Below are 22,328 nucleotides of genomic sequence, written 5' to 3'. Positions count from 1 at the left end.
CAGTTTCACCCAGATATAGCTACACGGTAAGGTAATATTTCTAAATGGTTGAAAAAGAGTTTCCATGTGTTCAAAAATTTTGCAGTTGACCCACGTAGAGTATATTTGATCTTTTCCAACTTATTAAAATGAAGCGAATCTCTGATCCAGGCCTCATGTGAGGAAGAGGAGGATGACTTCCACTGGAGCAAAATCAGACGAGAGTTAAAAGGGTCACGTTTTGGCAAAACAATCTCGCCAGGTGTCACACCAAACAGAGCAACTGGGGCAGTTGGATCTAGGTGTGCCTGAAGTACCTCTGACAGTTTACTGAAAATTTCTGACCAAAGGGACAGAACCAGAGCATGCGCATCAGTGAGCCAGGAGCTTGTTTACGTCTATCACAGACAGAGTCAACATCGGGGTAGATTTTTTGGAAAGCTTGGGTTTTGATTAGTCTGCATAGTACAGCCCCTAAACTGGACTAGCACTAATAGATAATGAGTTTACTTGGATCAGGAAATTGCCCAGGACTTTGTGAGGATACACTTCTCCAAGTCCTGCTCCCAAAGTGAACTAATAGCTGACAATGGGGCACTCTGAAGAGAGGTTTCTTTTGTAGCTGGATGAAATTGCACCTTTTTATTCCGAAGTGGAAGTAAAAAGGTGTCAGTGGGTGGAGTTAAAGGTTGAGAGGGAAAATGGTGGGTCACTCCTGAAATTGCGAACTTGAAGGTATCTGAAAAAGTCGTTTTTTCAGGATCCTATACTTAGCTACAAGTTGTTCGGAGGAAGGGAAAACTTCCACAGTATACAGATCATGAAATCCTTATTAAATGATTTTATACACAAAGTAACAAAGCCTCCTTCCCCTAGCAAAGTCCTAAAAATATGATTCCTGATTCATAATTTGCAGGCCACGGTGGCACGTAATTGATTCCAGATTTTAAGGGTCTTCTTCCCTGATAAATTTCTGCAGTATTCTGCAATGTCTGGACCTCTAGAGGTCTAGACCAGAGCAGTCAGGGATGATGGTACACAGGAAGAACTCGCTATTCTCAGCCACTCTGGGATGTCAGGTGCATCGTTCTCATGCAGCCAGTACTGCAGTATATGGAGGGTAGATGCCCAGTAATAAAGGGAAATTTGGTAGCGCCATTCCTCCAACCTCCCAGGCCTCTGTAGAAATATTTTACTGATCCTTGAGGGTGTTTTATTCCAAACAAACCCTAAGATCAAATCAAGTTTCCTGAAAAAGGATTTGGAGATAAAAAATGGGGACACACGGAAACAGGAAAGACAATTTTGGCAAAACATTTATCTTAACTAGGCATATCTGACCAGATATAGACAGAGGTAGTCCTTTATTTCAAAAAGGAGTATATTTTAGAGTCAAATGTGAGTGCGTCTGTCTGACAGTTGCAAAGTCAAGCAACAAGACAATAATCACAAGCTCAGCAGCAAATCTACAACAGAATGGATTAAAAAGAAATTGACTCAGTCAAAGTCCAAACCTCAGCCTGATTGAAGATAGCTGTGATTAAATGCATGCTTCCAACTTCAATTAATTGAAGCTATGTTATAGAGAAGAATGGCTCAAACTTCCTTCAAAATGATGTAACAGGCTGATAAAGTTCTTCAAGTTAGGGCACGTGCACAATAGGACCAGAGATGATTATGCGAGAAACGTTTCCATGACCTCTTCATGTAAACAGAACACTGCTTTTACATCTTCAGCTGCGTCAAAATAAAACGTCCTTTTAGTTCACCTGAATTCAGTGGATCTCTTTAAAGAAAAATATCAAATGTAATTTCAAAAGTTGCTAAGTTACTAAAGCTTTAATAAATTGGTTTGATTAAATCAAGAGGGAACTGCTCTTGACTTTATATTGTGCTACATTCCTAGAAATCGGAAAAAAAATATGTTAATACAACTAAATAAAAAAAAATTAGATGGGGCCTTTCACTCCATTCATTGAATCTACATGATGGACATCAATAACACTTGTAGCAAAGTACTCAGCACCTGTGAGATCCCTTTATATTTCCCTTGTGATGTTTTGTGCACACTGCTATTTTAGAAAAGCAATTGCATGTGGGGATAAAATATCCTTTGTCCAGTAAGTTGACCATTTTCCTGAAGCCTTTGTGTTTCCTGGACACGTATCTTTGTTCAAACGTGATTAGGTTGATGATTTCAGAGAATGCGTGTGAGCTGGATGGATACAATGACACACTGTAGAGACTCACTCTCATGAACGTCTGAGCTGATGTTGAGCAGATGATTCACATTAGCAACCACTGCATTGTTTTTCTTGGCCTTCATGCATTAGTTATGCTGCTGTTTGTGGTTAGTTGTGTTGCTCTGTGGCTCACACACAACTCTACATTACTCTCTATATAATTCTCTATATAATTTCTTCTTGGCTAACATCATTTGTCCTAAATCCATGATAGTATTTCCAAATGACAGATGATGATCCACTTCTAGAGTCGAGCTCTTTCCCCTCTGCTGTGCCAGACATTTGATTTTTTACAGAAAACGTCAAGCTGCGAGGTTCAGGGAACTGCTGTGATTGGCACATGAAGGTGGGTGATCAGCATGCGTGTGCATAGGGACATTAATGGGTACATTTTATAATTTATGGGCAATAAATGAAGAACTAATGGAGACTTTGTCTGACAAGAAAAGATTGAGTTTAAAAGAACAAATGTCTCATTTTAAAGAAAGTAAAATAAACCTGTGCTACTCAACTACACTTTCTAACCACAATAAAACAGCACCTCTAAACCCAGTGTCCTTTTCTCGTTTCCCTAATTTGCATCTCCCTGTCTCCTTTGTCTTCTGTCCTCCTGCCTGTGATCCAGAAATCAATCGCTGAACTGTGTGTGTGTGTGTGTGTGTGTGTGTGTGTGTGTGTGTGTGTGTGTGTGTGTGTGTGTGTGTGTGTGTGTGTGTGTGTGTGTGTGTGTGTGTGTGTGTGTGTGTGTGTGTGTGTGTGTGTGTGTGTGTGTGTGTGTGTGTGTGTGTAACCAGGAACAGGGTCCCAGAAGCAGCTCTACACTCTGTGTCACTTAAAATAGCACTGGGCCTCCCCCCCCAAAAGCTACATCAAGCGTACAGAGGGCAGGAAGTCAGATGGGAATGGTATAAAGAATCCAGTCATTTTTCAAAATAAAAGACAAACCACACTGCTCCTCAAAAGCTCCCAATCTGTGTGCGTGATTTGAAGCAGTGCAAAGCACAACATCAAAAACATGCATCATATATAGGAACTGAACCAAAACAGGTGACAGAACCAAAAATGAGCAAGCACGTGTGTGCAAAGCAGAACATAAAACTCGTGAAAGTACTTTTAATTTAAAACTAAAAAAAAACAAAACCTAAAAAGTGATATTTACTCTTAGAAAATTGTGAATCATAGATTTGTATGCCACTCCAGTGGCCTATAAAATACTGAAACCTGGCTTTAAAGACTGGCTCCTATTCAGCACAAAGGCATTACTGAAGCTGGCCACTGATGGTGATAAGGTCTGACTCGCAGTCTGAGTTCCAATTTATCCCAAAGCTGTTGGATGGTGTTTTAGGTCAGGGCTCTGTGTAGGCCAGTTAGGATCTTCTAAATCAAACTGGGAGAAGTTTTTCTTTATAGACCTGGCTTTGTGCCAATTTGTCAGGTGGGATGGGGTGGGGGGATTGCCAAGGTGAAAAAGGAAAGGGTCGAGCACAAACTACTGCTGGAAGCACACTCTTCTCTATAATATCACTGAATGCTGAAGCATTAAAATTTCTCCTAATTAGAGCCGAGGGGCCTAACCAAACCATGGAAAACATGCTCAGACCACATGCATTTGAGTGTAGTTTTCATACTGAATAATAGTCGAGGCAACGTAAGGAAAGAAAGAATTATGCAACCTCTGGGAGGTCCAGCTTTTTTTAAACATGCTGCTTCCAATCATCCTTGCTAGTTGTCATTTCAAGTGCACACCAGAATAGGCTCCATGCTGTCTCGCCCACCTTAGCATACATTTTCAAAGTTCAAGTATTCATTGAACTATTCTCTAGTTTTGGGGGGGTTTTTTCAAACCCATTTTTTCCCACTCTCAGCCTAGGAACACCTGCTCTTCAGTCCACAGCCATTAGTTTGTTCTAGCATCAATCCACTCCTCTCACACACAGGTATCGCATCCTGCCACTACAATAACAACAGTAATGAACTGACTGGCAAGTGGCAGCTGTGCTCTGACCGCTCCTCTGACTTAAACCGATTCACTTCAACCCATAATGGTTTTTTTATTCCCAACGCTCCAGTATTACCAATACCACACACATGTTGCGGGTTCATTTATAACCAAGGACAGCCTTTTAGTAATCAGATAGAGGTTCGATAAACGCTGAACTGCTGACTCCCTCGAGGAAGGCTTCTGAAGGGCGATTTACCACCTCAGTGCTGATGTGATGTCTACCCTCTGCTGGCTCTGTGTGTCTGTATATGGAGGAGGCGTGGGGTATATGTGTGTGTACAGTCCTTTGAGAAGGGATAGACAGTGTGTGACAGAAGAACAGACTGATAGGCCCAGAATCCCCTTTGGCTCCTCTGGAAAAAAAAATAGCAGCAGACAAGCATCTGATGATGCAGCCTTATATTCTGTCCAGTGACAACACAATTTACACCTCTGAAAAGACACATCGATGCATAATAGCGTCTTTGACATTTTCATATAAATAAACATTTCCATCCCTCATAATGCAAAACAAATATTACGCAATAGGGGCTAAACCTCTGCTCATATCCTGAAAGCATTTCCATTTACTGTTTTTCTTTGATTTGATTTTATAAATATATATATATATATGTACATACGTGCCATGCTGTAGACCTTTTTATGGGAATAAGCTTGGTGGCCCACAGGAAATGATTTTTTTTCTCACAAAGCAAGAGTGACGCACATTTTTAATAAATACAAGAAAATAAAAGAAATGAAAGACAGAGAAAGTGGCAAGAGGGTAAAATTCTTTACAAAGCTGTAGAAAGAGAGCACAGAGGGCTACAGAAAAACATTTCAGCTTGAGGGTCTTCATCAGCATCACTGTAAAATATATACAGAGAATGTCTTAATATTGTTATAGAGTGGAAACAAATTAAAACAACCAGTTATATACACTGATTAGCCAGTTTGTTAGGTAAACCTCTTAATGAAAATATCTGATTTATCCGTCAACATTTAGGCATGTAGACCTGGCTCCTACTGAATATCTGAATGGTATCATTACACCTCTTGTTACAGCCAATGCATGCAGGAAAGATTGTCTAAACGCACAACATGCGATGGGCTGCAGCAGCAGAAGACCACACAGGAACAGGAAACACAGGAAACAATTCATACAGCCTCATTAAAATTGGACAGTAGGAGATTGGAAAACATTTCAGATGACAGGGTCATAACGTCACGTCGACAACACGAACGCATGGATCCATCCTGCCTTGTGTCACTTGTTCAGGATATTTCTGGTGGTGTAATGATGTGGCAGATATTTTCTTGGCAAACATACAAACTGTGCATCATTCAAACAACTTCGACAACAAAAATCGACTACAAAATGTGCATCTTACGTCCCCTCAAAGTGTTATATTAATGAGAAGCCCTGAGAAAAAATACATCTTTTAAAGAAAAGGCAATATACCACCTATAAAATGAAGAGAAAAAAATATTGGTTTTTCTGCTGGAGAGAGTTTCTGAGACTGAATCTAAGACAAAGTAAAAATTGATTTCACCTTTTTTTTAATGCAAACCTTAACCACACTTTGATATAGTTAATGGAACTCGTAATCTTGATTTAAAGGAGCAACACCGTGACAAGAAGATTGTATTACAGCAGCAAATTGTTCACAGTTCAGCTGTGTTTTTAGCACCTGGATCAGCAATCACTGATATGAAATGGAAAATGCACTTCCAATTACCATCTACATGATGTGCGCCATGTATGGGTTGTGTCAGTTGATTCCGAGAACAGATGAATTATTGTCTTTCCTTTCATAAAGGAGGAACAAGCAAATCTTTTACTAAAGGAGGTAATAAGGGAAGCACTGAAGCACCTTTCCTTAGACTTTGAGAACTTGGACAGTTGTTGTTATGACAGCCACTCAGATCATTCTTGCTCAATATTCTCAGCTGGGAGAATTTCAGAGCAAAATTGACTATTCAACCACATCCATCATCCAGTGTCCAGGGGAAAAAATGCACCAAAAGGATGGTGTTTAAGTTTACTCCGTCTACCCAGAGTAACACAGATCCACTTAACTGACTTAAAAAGACAATTGTAAAAAAAAAAAAAAAAAAATCGAGTTGCAAAGCTACAGAAAAGTTATGAAAAATATATATCTGACAATACCACAAACAACTGATTAAAATAATGCTGCCATAGAAATGTCACAAAACCCAAAATAACCTTTTCAAGTATCATAAAAGAAGTGTCTAGAAGTTATGGATATCTTTCTATAAATATGTTTTACTTTCCTCTGTGAGCTCCAAATGTTCATGAGCATGCAAACTTCATGCACAATTTATTCATAAACATGAACTCATTATACAGGCCTCATAAGCACATTATTTCTGTGCTGCTCAAGTGAAAAAGAATAATTTAAACTCGATGTACAGCGTGCTTGTGGTAAAAGGGAGCTTCTCCCCCTATTTGTGATGTCTTGGCTCTGCTCAGCAGCCTTGCATGAATAAATAAATAAATGCATGTCCTCCTGTCGTCTTCAGTTTCTTCAAGGTTTAGCTCCTCGAAACAATGTCCTGGGCAAAGGCGGGCACGGAGGAGGCTGTATGTCTTTTTGTTTTCCCCCCGCCTTCCTCGTTCCATTCTCTGAAGATTATGAACATATGATGACAGCAGCACAACATAATGCAGAAAATAGAAAAAAGTAGCTTGGCGCTTCTCACAGGCTTGACAGGGACACTGAAAGACAGACTGTGCTTAACAATCAAACAATACAGTGAACATACATTTTGCATTGGTTTCTAACACAAAAAGACACAAAAGTAGGAGAGAGAAATGTAGCAGGAATCCTGGAATCCTGTATTGCATCTGTGTATTGTAAACCCCCTTTAAAAAAAATAGACTGGTATTTATGTAGCAGTTTCAGCGTTTACTGACCGCTCACAGTGCTTTTACACCACAGACCACATTCATACAACACGTCACCTTCTCAAATCTATACCTATAGACATTTCAGACTCACCAGTTAACCTTAGATATCTTTTGGCTGTGAAAGGAAATCAGTGCACCCAGAGACAAAAAAATAAATAAATATACAGAAACAGGAAGAACATGCCAACTGCTCACAGAAAGCCCCCAGGAAGATCTGAGCCCATGAAATTCTTGCTGTGCTAACCAATGCACCACCATGCCACCGTTGATTTTTATGCATGAAGTTCAATGGGGCCCAGGATTTTGGATAATGTTTCCTGTAGCTCTGAAGTGAGCTTTTCAGAGCTGGAAAGAATAAACCTGATGATGTCATCAGGGTGCTATTGAGCTGCATTTTGGGAGTCCAGTATTTTTGGCACTCTGGTACTCACAAATATGCTGGCCTCTGGTGCTTTAAAATCCACCACTTTTTTCACTGTGTGAGAACCACAGTTACTGCAGGCCTCTGAAACGTATGTATATACAAATGTGGGGGCACATAGAAATAGAGCAAAATTCACCATCCAGTTTTTAATCCAGACAGGAATCATACATCTACAATGTAAAGACTGGACATACATACATATATACATACATATAAGATATTCTTTTAAATGGAAATAACCCCAAAGTTAATCCAGCAGGAGGCGACTCCTTTGCTTTAAAAGGACTTTCAGTTCTTTAGATGTCTATGTTCAAAAGATAGCTTTTAAATGATCCCACAGAGTAAAACATGTTGCAAATCAAGGCATGATTTAGGACTTGTTAGTCACAACTATTGTGACCAACAAGCAAGGAGAAACCTGCTTGCCACATCTGCCACCTGAGGCTGGATCTCCTTAGACTCCCATGCTAAATTTATTTTAAATCAAAAGAAATGCCTCATCAGCAATATTTGACTCCCGGCACTCACATATCTGCATGTAGAAAGACTATTTATTTAGTTATATGTTTAATTTGGAGAAGAATTTGTTCTCTTTTTTTCCACTTTTTTGTTTTTTCTTGGTTACAGTGTTATGTTGCCTAGTGACAGGAGTCCTGACTCCTTTTCCTGCTACTGTGGCAGTATAGCAACAATCTGCAAGGAGTGACAATAGCTTCAAAACAACTGCTGTTTACGTGACATTTTTACCACAAGTGACTGAAAGGATCACTTCACACACCTGACAAATTCAAACTTAGTGGGAAGGTGGAGCTTTACTGTTGCTGTGTACACACCTCAAGCAGGTAGTTGGGTTTGTTTGGGTTTTCTTTTTCTTTTTTTCAGGCCACTTTCAGTTCACAGCAGATGAAGGGGAATCTCGGCTCGCTCCATAGTAAATGTTGGTCTTAGAAATGGGTTGTGGGAACAGTAAGGTGCTGCCTGAGGCATCTAAGAAAAGCTATGTAAGTGTGGTGCAGTCACTAGTAGCTTTCAGTAAAGGACATGAGGATGATGATGAGCCAAAGAAACAAAAGAAGAAGCAAAAAAATCCATGGTTTTCTGCCAGTGTTGATAATCCTCACCTAGGACCAAGCAGCAAACAGCAAATCAAACAAAGACAAGAATGGAACAAGGTTCCCAGGTATAAGGACAAGTTTGAGCCACGCGTCACAGCACGGTAAGTGTTCACAGTTTGAATAATTATTTCTTCAGAGTTTTTAAAGCAGACAGTATTTTTCATGCTATGCTTGCTGGAAATTGTATTTTGTACATCCATGATATTTAAATCTGCCAATCTTGTACTGGAAAAAAAAATCAAGAATCAAATATAACATGGTGGATGGTTGAAATTTAGGCCCCTCAAAATCCAGGAAAGTGGCAACTGATAGATTGGCTTTTATCCACTAATCTTGAGGCCAGTACATTATTTGGCAATAGCAATTTACAGCCAAACATAAGTGGAAAAGCCTGCATTTGCAGTGCTCATAGGAGCCTTTTAACATTCGTCTTTCTCATTCTTTCCAACCCAACATCCTGCAATAATGGTAGACAGTCATTTGAGATCCTTGGGGGTTTTAATGCCGGAAACACCGCCTTCCTGTACTTGTCAGATAAAGGCCTAGAAACAATTAAAGGAACAAAACTGATTCCTTTTTAAGGGGAAACATGTGTATTGCTCATCATCCCATAATTCAAAGCTTGCATAAAGTATTGCCTTGTTTATTGGCGATCTAAATCAGGATCATACATATTGGTTTGATCGACTTTGCATGCTGTATAGCATAGTGCAAAACATATATTCCCATACATCAGGACTGCAGCTGCAGGGAGAGACATTTAGTGCTTTGCAGCAGTGTATCATGAGATAGTTATGCTGTAATGAGTCACCATTCCCCTTCTGCCCTGTCAGGTATGACATCAAAGCCCTGATTGGTCGTGGAAGCTTCAGTCGTGTTGTGCGTGTGGAGCACAGGGCAACTCGCCAGCCCTTTGCCATAAAAATGATGGAGGTAGAGGCCCCAGAGGGTCGTGAGGTGTGTGATTCTGAACTAGCAGTGCTGCAGAGGGTGAGCCATGCTAATGTCATTCAGCTGGTTGAGGTGTTCCAGTTTCCACAGCGTGTTTATATGGTACTGGAACTGGCGACAGGAGGGGAACTTTTGGACCGTGTTGTCAGCAGGGGCCACTTCACTGAGCGAGATGCTACCCAGGCCATCCAGATGATACTGGCTGCATTGGTATACCTGCACAGCCTGGGAATCACCCACAGAGACTTGAAGCCTGAGAATCTTCTGTACTACCACCCCGGAGCAGACTCCAGATTGTTGGTGACCGACTTTGGATTGTCTGCTTTTGCCAGCACACTCACCAGGTGTGAGATTTCTGAACGAGGCAACGAGGAAACTGGAGAGTCGTGGTCTTTGAGGACCACTTGTGGAACCCCTGAGTACATGGCTCCTGAAATGTTGCTGAGGAGACCCTATTCCTGTGCAGTGGACATGTGGGCTTTAGGGGTAATTGCCTACATTTTGCTGAGTGGAACTGTGCCGTTTGAGGATGACAGCCGCACACAGCTCTACAGATCCATTGTGAGAGGAAAATATAGCTTCCGTGGAAATGTAAGTTTACTGGACTTTTTGTTCAGTTATGTTTAGTAAGTAATTTTGGATAGCAAATAGAGGTTCTAGAGGATTTAATAAACTAAATGAGAAAATTTTGCACCATAAGCACGTTGTGCTACTGCTAAAACTCTTTGACCAGAATAAAGGAAATATGAAGACAGATTGGATTTAAGTGCGACCCACAGCAGATTCAAGAAGAATTTTTGTCTTTTTATTAATTTTTTGGTGGGTAAATGTGCCTGTTTGTTGATGTTTTTCTGCTAATCATGAAATGAAAAATACACAAAATGTTGTTAGAGACACTATGAGCAGGAAAAGTAGCCCACAGATGTAATTTACAGGCTGAACTGAAAAACATACCCTTTAATGACAAACAAGTGGATATCAGCCATAAGGACCAGGTGAAAATGGAAAACAGTATGATAGGTTTGTAGCTTGAACCTATTCGCTGGAACGTTGAGGACAATATAATTACACAGCAAGCAAGACCCGAAGTAGGCAAAGTTCTTCATGTTACTCATGCATGAGGGAGACCTGCCTGGGGTCAAGCGTCGTTCCCCCACTTGACCTCCGTCAGACTCTCAGCCAGGTTCCCCATAGCACTCCTTTTATTGTGGTTACATGAATATGCATAGGGTCATTAACATATAACATCTTACATAGGTATACATGTGAACAAAGAATACTGTGTATGTGTGTGTGTGTGTGTGTGTGTGTGAGGTCAAGATGTGACCCTGTGAAGACTCCCCAAACGCTGGTGCCAGGAGTCTAGCGGGTCCATCTGAACAAAAGGCTCTTATACTTAAAGAGATATACATATGTTTGCTATGACATATATCAACAAAGAGAAAATACGACCTCTCCTAGGAGGTGTGTGATCTATGCCAGAACACTCTGTAGAGGAGTGAACGCCCTCCCCCTTCATGCTACTCAGAGTTGTTACAGACCTCCTAGGATGAGACATTCTTTCAATCTACAAATGATTATACACCTCTAAGCATATATGGTTAAATATTTCTAAGCATAAATGACAATCAACAATACAAAACCTAACACAGTAGGATCCTGAAAATCTGTAGGCCGACTTACTGATAAGTATCCAAATTAACCTAAACCATGTCACTTGTGTTGGTGTAGAATGTGGATGATTTAAAAGCGAAAGTATTATTAACATCAATATGTTTCGAAGTGCCTTAGGTCAAGCCAGTATAGGTTGCTAGCACATAGCTAATATTAGCCTTTTAGCAGCTAACTAGGTAGAGTGCTAAAATAATTCCATACTGAAATCATATTTTTATACAGTTAAATGTGTTTTCTTTGCATTTTATATTGTGAGGTGACTTTTCCCCCACTGAGAGTGGTATTCATATGCTGAACTCTAGCAACACTCAGCGAAACTGTCTGTTTAACCCTTTACAGCCGATCGGAGCGGGCACGCTCTGTTTTGCGTAACTATTTTTAAATCCCGGTAGCTCTGCAACCACTTAAGCTAGCACAATAATTTTTTTTGCATATGAAACTGGAGGAGTTGTACTTACATCTTATGCCATCAGCTTGTCCTAGGTCACAGTTTCCTTCCACATATAGCTTTGCAAAAACTGCATAAAAAGCACTTGCAGGAACAAAAACATGATATTCCAGAAACACGCTTCGCCGATCCATCAGCTGTTTGTAACACTTCCTACGTCCATCAGCGCGAACTATCACATGACCGCATGACCTGCCCGAAACCGGAAGTGACGTCATTTTGCGGAAATGTAGTTTTTTACGATCGGGCCCTTATGAGCTTGTGTTTTACTTGTTATGTGTTTTAAAAAGTTATGTTTGAGTTTATGACTTTCTGTGTCGTTTCTGGGATGCTTAGGACTCATATTGCACTGCTGGAAATAGTTTATTTTGATGCATATGCTGTTATTTTGCAAATTTGCACTATAATATTTATTTTCGTTTTTCCTGCAGTATATAAAAATTGGTGTATTTCAAAAATAAAACTATGAAGACACTCAAAATAAATTTCCTGTGGTGGGAAACTAGTTTGTGTAACTTTTTTGTATTTACAGTTTTGAGGGATAAGCCTCTTAAATTTCTCTAACTAGAAATATATGTTAAAAAAACAAAAACGATTTTCAATTTTTTTGTAGTTTATTGCACTTTTTTGCAATTTATGTAATTACTATGCACCTAATGCAGACATATTATTAAAGTTTGGGCTATAATGGTTGTATTGATGTATAGCAACTTGAAATGCTCCCAAAAATGGCTCCACAGCATGTAAAAATATAATATAAGCTCTGGCGAACTTGGTTCTATGGTAGGTCTTAAAGGGTTAAAGTAACTGTTAACGTGCTGTAGCTTGTTGCTAGCACAGTGATTGCTTGGTTTACGGAATGCAAAATTATGATCAAGTTTTATACTTCTTTTATACTTCCCAAATAGTGCTGTGGTAACTTTTATTTGTGATCTACATGTTGCACTGGTTTCTAAACAGTCGGTTTATTTCAATATAACATGCCCAATCTCCCAAGAGCCATTCAGTTTGGACCATGATCGCAAACTGAGTGATGAGATTCAGCTGCAGGTAATTTCCTAACAGGACAGGCACAGCTTGTTAATTGCAACCAGAAAAGCATTTAAATTTAGGTCATACATGTATATGTTAAATCTAGGCCTAATGTGGCAGAGAATCATTATAATGAAAACATTCTTCAGTAACTGACAGGCTCTAATGTGGGACTGCAAACCGTGCAAATATTTTTTGACATTGGTTCTGTTGCGCTCTTCTATTAAAACAACTTAGATCACTTCAGGAAATGCCTGATTAACAAAAGTTTATTTCTTTACAGTCAACATGTGCAACGCATTTTTTTGCAGATTTCATGGGGAATCTTGTGTGTGTGTGTGTGTGTGTGTGTGTGTGTGTGTGTGTGTGTGTGTGTGTGTGTGTGTGTGTGTGTGTGTGTGTGTGTGTGTGTGTGTGTGTGTCTGACAATCCGTGCAGGTCGTGTTAGAGGACAACTCATGAGATTATGGTGAAAACTGTGAGCGCTGTCCATGGTCCTGAAATTTTAACAGTTTAATTTGACTGTAATAAAACTTTATTAGGGAAAACTGTGTTTGATCTCTATCTGAGGCACGATTGTTTTCAAGATAGGGTTCAAAGTCCATGTCGTCATCCCTTTGTTCTCTCAGTTCTTCAGCTATTTCACTTCAAATCTGATCGTGCAGGCTATGATAATCCTGCACCTGCATGAGTTTTCATGCTTGATTTAAATATTCCTCTTTCTATATTTTATGCCTTGAGAAAGAAACTGCCAGGAATGCATATGCAGGAGGCTCAGTTGCAAAAATCTCCAAGTTTCCACCTCTTACAAGCAATCTTGCCATTGCGCTCTCTTTTTAAATACCAACTTTACTTTTGTTAGGGAAAAACCCAGTTTGTTTTGGCATAAGGCATTAAATCTTAATCTTGAAAACAGAAGGAAGCTGGAGAAAACTGTCAAGGTAACCTTGAGCATCTATTAGAAATGCGTCTTTGTTCATTTTCAACTCTTTGGCCAGCTGTGGCCTCACCCACTGAAGTGCATCTGCTTCCAGCATAATCATTGAAAAAAATGTAGTTTTAACTAAATCCCTGATTTTCATTTTGACATCTGGTCTTCTCCCTATAGTATAATCTGGCATTATTTATGACGTGCATGCTCTGAAATTATGCAAAACATTTCTTCACATATGGTCATTACATCTACTCACCACACAATAATAATTCATACCTTAATCACTGCGCTTTTAGAACTACCAGAAATGGTACCATCCTTCCATCCTTGCCTGACATAAGTAGGAAAAAAAAGTCAGCTCAGCACATTGCAGTACTGGTGTGGTAACAAGGTGAACCTCTCCTTGTTTTCATGTCTTCTTCTGCAATATTGCAAAGCACATGAAAGAAAATGTGAAAGTTTGTTGTGATGTCTTTGAGTTCCTCGCTTGGTTTGGTTCTTTGAGAATGCTTTGAAATGGTGGGAAATGGGGCCTTGCGTGATTTTCTCCCCACTTCCCTATATCATATAACTGAAGTGGGTATTTTTAAAAGCCTATTCAGTCAAGCTCAGTAGTGAGTTCGGGCTTGTTCTTTCACGCTGATTACACACAACGCTGGATTATTCACTGGGCTTTAAGCCTGGCTCGATTCTTAGGGATGCAGTCTGACATTTTAGTCTGGCATACAAGAGGCTCCCTTACATAGGCCCTGGACTATTATCCCTGTGTTTACCGCTGCACTGACCACCAGCTGAACAATAATGCAAAATCCTTCTAAACTTCATGCAAGAGCTTATTTTATGTTTTTCACGGTGGTTTTTGACATAGCACATATGTAGGCCACGCTAGTGAGGAAAAAGTCTTGACATTAAAGCTAAAAGCAACATTTATAGAACTGTACGCTCAGTCTCTCACATCTCAGTGAGATGCAGTCAAGGCATCAATCTGTAAATTCATATGGTCGTATTATAAAGACATCATACATGGCTGAGTAACAGTCCAGGGCTTGATAGATCAGCCATCAATCACATTTCCATGTTGACAAGGCACTTATTCTCTGTCATGTGCGAGTATCCACCCTCTCCAGCAGAGTGACAACACAGTTAAGCGCGCACGCTGTGATAATAATGTAGTGAAGGTTGACAAGTACCCACAAAACGTGGACGTCTGTCATCACAAGGGCTCCTCATGTCATTAAGAAGGGTTCCTCTCTTTGGGTGCCTCAGGAATTTCTTTCACATACTAAACTTGACTTGAAGCGCATCAGTTGGAATGATATGTCCACCAATTAAACAAAGTGACTATTGGACTTTGCCCCCTTCCCAAAAAATGTGCTTTTCGCAGCAAGAAGGGGAACACTGACTGACTGGATCCTCAGTGTCTTACGGCGTACTACTACTGAATGACAGGGGTGGTTTGCCTGGAGTGATATCTTCTTGACTTGAGATGTTACAAGTGAATGTGATTGGATGTCAATCCAATCTGTGCATTTTCACCTCCACAGAGACTGGAGAGCAGGTGTTGCCAATAACATGAACAATGGCTCGTTCCAATCAAGTGTCCCAGTATGGCGTAACAGTGCAAACAAAGCAAATGCCATAGCGAGACACTGAAAGTAAAGCAGTCGAAAGGAATGAAGACATAATTAACTCGATTTCTGTGGTCAATAGGAAAAAAAGGAGTAAAAATAAAGTTGGTATGATCACAGATGCAGTCAGCATGGCAAGACAGCCTTTGAAGACATTTGCTGGCAGTGCACATTCTGCTTCAACAAGATGGCAGAGATGCTGTAAATTAGTACAATTTGACACAACAAGTGATAATATTAAACAGTGGAAACCATCTGGTAAATCTAGATATGGTTTAAAACCCAAATACCCGCTGCTATTAATTTATTGAAAACCTGCAGTGCTGTATTAGAGCAAGCCCGGTACATTTATTAGATTTTTGTTACCTATCCAGCGTATCAGCCCCTTTTGCATTATGAAGTGTTACGGCAACACAAATTTGTTTAATGGGCTTTACAAAAAATAAATAAATAAATGCATAAAAATTATGTAGACTTGCTGCCTCGTAAAATATGCGTATCTGCTTAATAAGGGTGAATAATAATATTTTGAGTGTTTAGTACTAATGAGGATAATTCACATGAACTAAAAGAATTTCAGTTTGAATTAAATGCACTTTGGACAACCTAGGTTTAGCAAATTTTATCATTTAAAAAGAAAAGAGAACTAAAAAAATCCCACTTTTGTTACATTTCTGTTCCCCATGCGCTGCGCAATAACAGGTCCACAAACCCTAACAACACCACTGACCAGGAGCACTAATCAAAACAAGAATCTCAATCACCACAAGACTGCAAAATTACTGAAACAAAAATCCCTGCGCTGCTAACTTAAGGGTTTAAAGTTAAATATTAACAGTGCAGACGATGAAACCAGATCAAATTATTAAATCAAACAAGTATGCAAGGCTGTACTCTAAAGCAAAAACTCAATGCAGATAACTCAATATAAGTGAGGGTATTGTTTGCATTTACAGTGTTACAGGAATGAGTTATTACTTTTAAGCCTAAAAGTTTCACTCTACCCAGCCCAAAGCCATATTAAGTAAGTTAGCATATTTCTGTATAACCACATGCATTAACACATGGGTTTTTTTAAGCATTTACAGCAGACTGCAGTCATCGGAGACCATGTATAAATATGTATTCAATGATGCAGTGTAGCAAAAAGGTTTAACTTCAGGTACAGATGGACATAACTGTTTTTTCTCCTCTTCCTCACTATGTAAATTAATACACAGGGGCTGCAATTACAAACATTTTTCCAAATGTATCAGCAACCTTTTGTTTTTATTCAGGCTGAACGGGGACTTTGGGCACATGCATGTGTGTAATTTTGCGTGAAAATGTGAGTGGGATGGGGGAGGTTTGAGGAGAGAGGCGAAGGTGAGACTGAATCGGAAATGCAGAAGGCCGCTGGCACCTTCCCACGAATTGAGTCCCTTTGTCTCACCGGCAGCCCCCACCCCTTCTTTTATTGCACTAGCAGCAGACACACAAACGGTACATTCATACGTGCCATGCACGCTCCACTCACAGGTGCAGCAGCTCCTCGCCTGAGGACCTGTAGTGCAAACTCACGCTGATGTGTTTGCTCAGTAGTGAGCGTGAGGAAGAGGGGGAGCCGGGGGTTGATGGCACGGGAGTGAGGGAGGATGCGAGTGAGGAAAAGAGGAGGGGGCAGAGGACAAGCAGGACAGAAGAAGGAACGGATGTAGCCTCAAGGGCTTTGAACGCCTTATCACTTAGTCCCTTCTCTCTGTATAAGACAAATAATTTCCTTTGCACATAATCGGGGACATCTCATCTGTGTGACTGTATTTTGTTTGTGTGCCTGCGAGCGTGAATGTGTGGCAGTCTTTTGCATGTAAAGCAGCAGTCCTCGCATTAGTTCTGTCCAGGTAGCCTGGTAACCTCCTCTGCATTCTGCCGCTGTGTTATGGAAGCCACACTTTCCTGACCCAGCCCAAATGTCTACATCTCCAAGCAGGAGGCCAAATGGGGTAATGGTTAGGCCAGTCTGCCCCCTAGTGAGCACCATGTGAACAGCCCCAGCCTCCACTTGGCCACAGTATATTGTACATGACAGCCCACTCTCTCCTGCATCCGAGTATTGATATTTTGATTACTGTGGGTTAGCTGGTACTTTCACCTGAATTAGCAACAGGCCACCTTCTCTATTTGGACTTATTATGATGAAGCATATTTACCTTGGCTTTCTTGCTCGGGGAAGGCTGCCAGGTGAATCAGATTGCAGTAAATTGTGAGACAGACACTCGTGGAGTGCTTCATGTGATCTGCTCTTGCTGCTTCTCCCTTTTTACTCCCAGCAGGAGCCTTGATGGTTGCACCTGAGAGGTGAGAGTAACAAAGGGTATAACGCCTGCTCTTTTAGTCCACTCTCTGGGCATCTTCTGCTTCTCCCTGTCCAGCACCCTGCAAACATTTACCATGCACCACTGACACCTGACACGTCCACACCCCACTACATGTTCAATTAGATAAACTGATCAGGAAATTGAACCCGGTTGTCCTTTGTTTGTTGCGGGCCTGAGCTGAGCCGGTAACACTCATTACTCAAAAGTGCGTTATCCTCCTGATCACATTAGCGCAATCCAAGCTTCTAGCGTTTTCTTCATTTGTTGCAATTACAGCTTTGTCAGGTAAAGATGTAGCGTGGCGCAAACACAGTCACTGGAGCTTCTCATTCACTCTAACAAGATGTTGCTCAATAAGCCAAGCCCTGTAGGTTTTTCCACTGCTTATACCGTATCTGCACTCCACTCATCTCCCTCCTCTCTCTTTCTCTCCCCTCGTTGGCTAGCTCTCAGCTCAGCAGTGATGTATAACACTAGCTCTCGCCCCCTTCCTCTAAACGCAATAAAGCCTTTGTGTATTTTGACGTGAAAAATGTTCAAAATAAGGGGGAGAGATAAACTTCCTGAAGGAGGCTCGGTTCCAAGGAGGCAACTCAGTTATGTCTCTTCTTCTTTAAGTGTACAGGAGGAAGGGAAACTTTTGATACCTCTCAACAGCAGCATCAAAGACTTTTACTGCATAATTCCAGCTTTTTTCTCATACATTGCCATCAGGCACTAAACGTATGTATTCCCGTTATTTCAGATCAAGGACAAAAGGCATCTGCTAGCCACAGCTGCTATCAAGTGTGTATTTCATGGCAAGGTAATAAGAGGCCTCGCCAAATCACCACCAGTGCCAGATAAAGGGGAAAGTCAGACTTGTTAGTCGTGGGAGCTCAATCAAACGGTGTCACTCTGCCTGCCTCTCAGGTGTGAAATAACAACAGTGTGAGAAGAAAGTTTGACTGAGAATCTTTTCTTTTTTTTATGACTCGTTCTGCTGGCAGCTCAGCACCCTGTGCTGTGCTTATACACTCACACTCCCCACCCCACCCCCAGTCACTACACTGTGAGAATAAGAAAGTCCCCCACTTCTTTGAATTCCTCTCACCGGCAACAGTCTCGCGATTGTCAATTTCATGCTTGATTAATTGTCATTACTCCGCCAGAGACAAAAAAAGGAGAGAGAAATGTATTTCAGGATTAAAATGGAGAGCTAGACCTCCCTAAAGAGTGAGATTTAGTCTGAGCAAGGTTGAGCAAAGAAGCAGAGAGTTTTACACTCTGATTTCACTGCGTTTAGCTTTTTCAGTCCTCAGACAAACATGCCAGAGAAATATTTGAGCGCACTGTGCTGAATATGGAAATAGAGAACAGAGATTAAGAAAGGGATCTTTTCATTGTGTTCAATACTACTCAGTAATAATTGAAATCACCAAATTTGATGGAAAAATCATGCAATTTGTTTGCTAATTACTCTAGTTACATAAGTGTTAACAAAGGTGTACCACAGGGTTCTGTTTTAGGAACTCTTTTAGTTGCCTTTTTTTTAAAAGTGTCAAAATTTAGAAGGACTACAATTCATCTCTATCTTTAAATAATACTTTTTCATAGACGATAGTTCCTTTTGTGGCCCAAGTGGTACTGTACTCCTACAATTCAATCCTAAATTTATTTAAACTCAGATCTAAATGCTGCCTTTAGAAGTAAACATCACTACTTTCAGCAGGACACATACTGAAAACTCTCATACTGAAAATATCCTCTCATTAAAAAATAAAAAAATGTGCTTGGCTGGATGACAAACTGTGCTTTAAATAAAACATATAAGTGAGTTTTGGCAAATCTCTGGCTTCACATATATGTGAAACTATAAATCAGTATTGCACTGGACCAGGTTCTAAGATGAAAACTGTCTCTTAATGCCAACATTAGAAAAAAAAATGGATTTAATTTGCTAAAAGCCAGACAAGTGGAACCATCTGAAATTTGTACAATTAGAGAAGTTAATTTCTTTTAAATGTGAAACTTCTTGGTCACATCAAGCACAGCGACCTTTTGTTGTCATTTTTACTTACAGTATTGCTTTATTATGTCAAGTTTTTATTGTTTTGAATATATTTATATGTATGTTTTCTTAGTTTAATTGTAATCAAGGATTTTTGTAAAATTGTGATAATGATTATGACCATTCAACATTAACCAGTTGCCTGTTTTTCTTTTTGCTTTGATTCCAGATCAATCTAGTTGAAAATCCGTATCAATAATATTTTTATTTAAAATTTGATGGAAGCACAAAGGTCATCACTTTCCCGAGGCAGGCCTCTAGAAAGTTGATTCCCTGACTAAGAACCAAGGCTGTGATGAATAATTTAATGAATTTGAATTATGATAAGGATTCTGATGTCTTCTCTCACCCTGCAAAGATGGCTTTGCCGATTTCAAAGCACTCTTTAATGTCAGCTTGGGTCATGACAAGGCGGATGATTTGCAATGGATTCCACTGAAGCTCATCTTTGCTGCCTTTATTGTGAAGCTAATGCAGGCTAAGATTAAACATGCACCCAAAAAAATCCCACACATGCAGCAGAGCCATCCTACCTCCCAGTCTTTGTATTCATTCAGCCAAGACTGCTGCTTCCTTTTGCCCAGTGACATTTAGCTTTCTTTTGAGTTTAGTTCTGCTTGTTAGGCCTGCAGAGCTCAGGGATCATAGTTTTATTGCTTTGTTAGAATGAAATCTTGCATCCCGCTTTGAAGCAGCTCGGAATCTGTGCATGCGCCTCTTCTAGATACCCAGCTATTAGAGCGCTGTGGGTGTCTGTGTGTGTGTGTGAGGGGTTTTGTAGGCTGAATTGTCATCTTCTTGGGTGAGAGTGTTAATAGTCTGCTTGTTCTATCCACAGCCTTGGCCTTCAGTGTCCAACTTGGCTAAGGACTTCATTCTGCGCCTGCTAGTGTTGGACCCGGCCACCCGCCTCACTGCCGAAAAAGCCGTCCGCCACCCCTGGGTGGTCACCATGGCAGCCAACTCCTCCATGACGAACCTCCATAGATCTATTTCGCAGAATCTCAGGCAGCGGGCATCACGCAGCTCCTCCCGGTGCCCCAGCAGCAGCACCACAAGCTCCACTGATGCCAGCAGCCTGGGAAGGCTAATGCCACCAGAGACAAAGCCGAAGCAGCAGCAGCAGCAGGGAAGAGCAGCTGGACTGATTCAGCCTCAGAGAGCCATACAACCTCGAGCCAGAGGGCACAAGGAGCATCAGCATCATCCAACTAAAGCATTAGATTCACGAGAAGGCTAATGAAAGGATGGAACCAGCTGCCCCAGCTCTGCTCACGAACCACAGGGAGCCTAAGTGCCTGGGACAGGTGTTGTGACAAGAAAGTTTTCTGGATTGAAGTCAGGTTTTTCTACCAGAGTAATAACCCAGGTTCCCCTAAAGGCTCATTTCCATCTTCCATTAGTTTCTTGTGGGTGAATATCCTTTGATTCTGAGGTTCTGGCCAATACAGAGACAGAGCTGTCCACCTCCACAAAATCTCCAGCCCCTGGTTATTCACACTGCTCAGACTAATGGATTCAAGGTCTCATTTAGATCATTATGAGTCACAACATCACCTGCCTGTGAAGAGGTTCATTCTAAAAACCTAAAAATTTATCATTTGAGCAATGGGAGGTAATCATAGCCAGGATGATAAAATATTGCTGTTTCCTCTTTGATCTATTTTTTTTTATTATTTAAACTCCCCCATCACCACACAGCATATTTTGAGGAAAAAGAAGGAAGTATGACAGCGCTCTTGTCTTTCCCTTTGTTTTCATTCCTCCTACATAGGAGCACCCACAGTCCTGTGGAAACACTGAAAGCACAACCCATATATATACAGTGGCAGGCCTCTATCACGTTAAAACGAAGCCCTGGGATAAAGAGCTGCATCTTCTCCTGCACACTTTGTGTGAGCTGTAAACAACAGCAAAGAGCCTTCTTAAGAATATGTGTTATTTTCCAGTGAGAAGTTTTAAATTGAAATGCAAATATGTTACAGGAGGGGAAAGGCATGGAAAGGCTGGATTAAAATGCAAGCGTGATGCCAAATATAATTGCCAGTGAAATCCAGTGTTATTTATCAGACATTACGTTTTAAAAGATTTAACAACAAAAGGAAAATCCACCAGATATTGGTGGATTTTCTTTTTGTTGTTAAATCTTTTAAAACTAATGCTTGGACTGTCTATGGATTCAAACTGTTTCTGACAATTGTAAGAGTTGTAAGTGTAAGAGAGCGCAATAAAAAGACAGCACAAGAGAGACGAGACAGTTTGTATATTAAAGTTTAATATTCAAGTCCATGGTTGTAAAAAAAAAAAAAATCTAGATTATTTTCAAAACCACTGATGCACATATACACATTAGCCACAACACTCAAACCACTAACTAGTGAAGCAAAACACATTAATCATTTCAGTGTGAAATCCTTTGATTTGACACGCACACCCTGCCAAAACAATGGCAACCAGTGGGCTCCCTGGCGCACCCCAATGGCAGTGGTTTCTTGTAACAGAATAAAACACAATTTGTTCATATTATTCACATGGTCAAAAATGTCATAACACTGTTAGCTTTTTTAAATATCTTTAACA

The 22,328-nt window shown here is 40.5% G+C and overlaps 1 protein-coding gene across 1 annotated transcript; it reads left to right on the top strand.

Annotated features, from left to right (window-relative positions):
- The first annotated feature begins 8,509 nt into the window (after window positions 1–8,509).
- Window positions 8,510–21,892, top strand: LOC113029867 (serine/threonine-protein kinase H1-like). The gene is made up of 3 exons (XM_026180895.2): window positions 8,510–8,775; window positions 9,508–10,216; window positions 20,587–21,892. The coding sequence occupies exons 1-3, from the start codon at window positions 8,510–8,512 to the stop codon at window positions 20,986–20,988; spliced, it is 1,377 nt and encodes a 458-aa protein (XP_026036680.2). The 3' UTR covers window positions 20,989–21,892.
- The last annotated feature ends 436 nt before the right edge of the window (window positions 21,893–22,328 follow it).

This window comes from Astatotilapia calliptera, chromosome 9 (assembly GCF_964374335.1).
Source record: "Astatotilapia calliptera chromosome 9, fAstCal68.1, whole genome shotgun sequence".
Classification (NCBI taxonomy): domain Eukaryota; kingdom Metazoa; phylum Chordata; class Actinopteri; order Cichliformes; family Cichlidae; genus Astatotilapia; species Astatotilapia calliptera.
Note: the sequence above shows the minus strand (reverse complement) of the source record. Positions and strands in the feature narration are given on the sequence as shown.

Excerpts from the sequence above, each read along its gene's own strand:
- LOC113029867 (XM_026180895.2), top strand. The coding sequence starts at position 8,510 with ATGGGTTGTGGGAACAGTAAGGTGCTGCCTGAGGCATCTAAGAAAAGC. Across the intron at positions 8,776-9,507 it reads GAGCCACGCGTCACAGCACG|GTATGACATCAAAGCCCTGA; the intron begins GTAAGTGTTCAC and ends CTGCCCTGTCAG. Across the intron at positions 10,217-20,586 it reads AATATAGCTTCCGTGGAAAT|CCTTGGCCTTCAGTGTCCAA; the intron begins GTAAGTTTACTG and ends TTCTATCCACAG.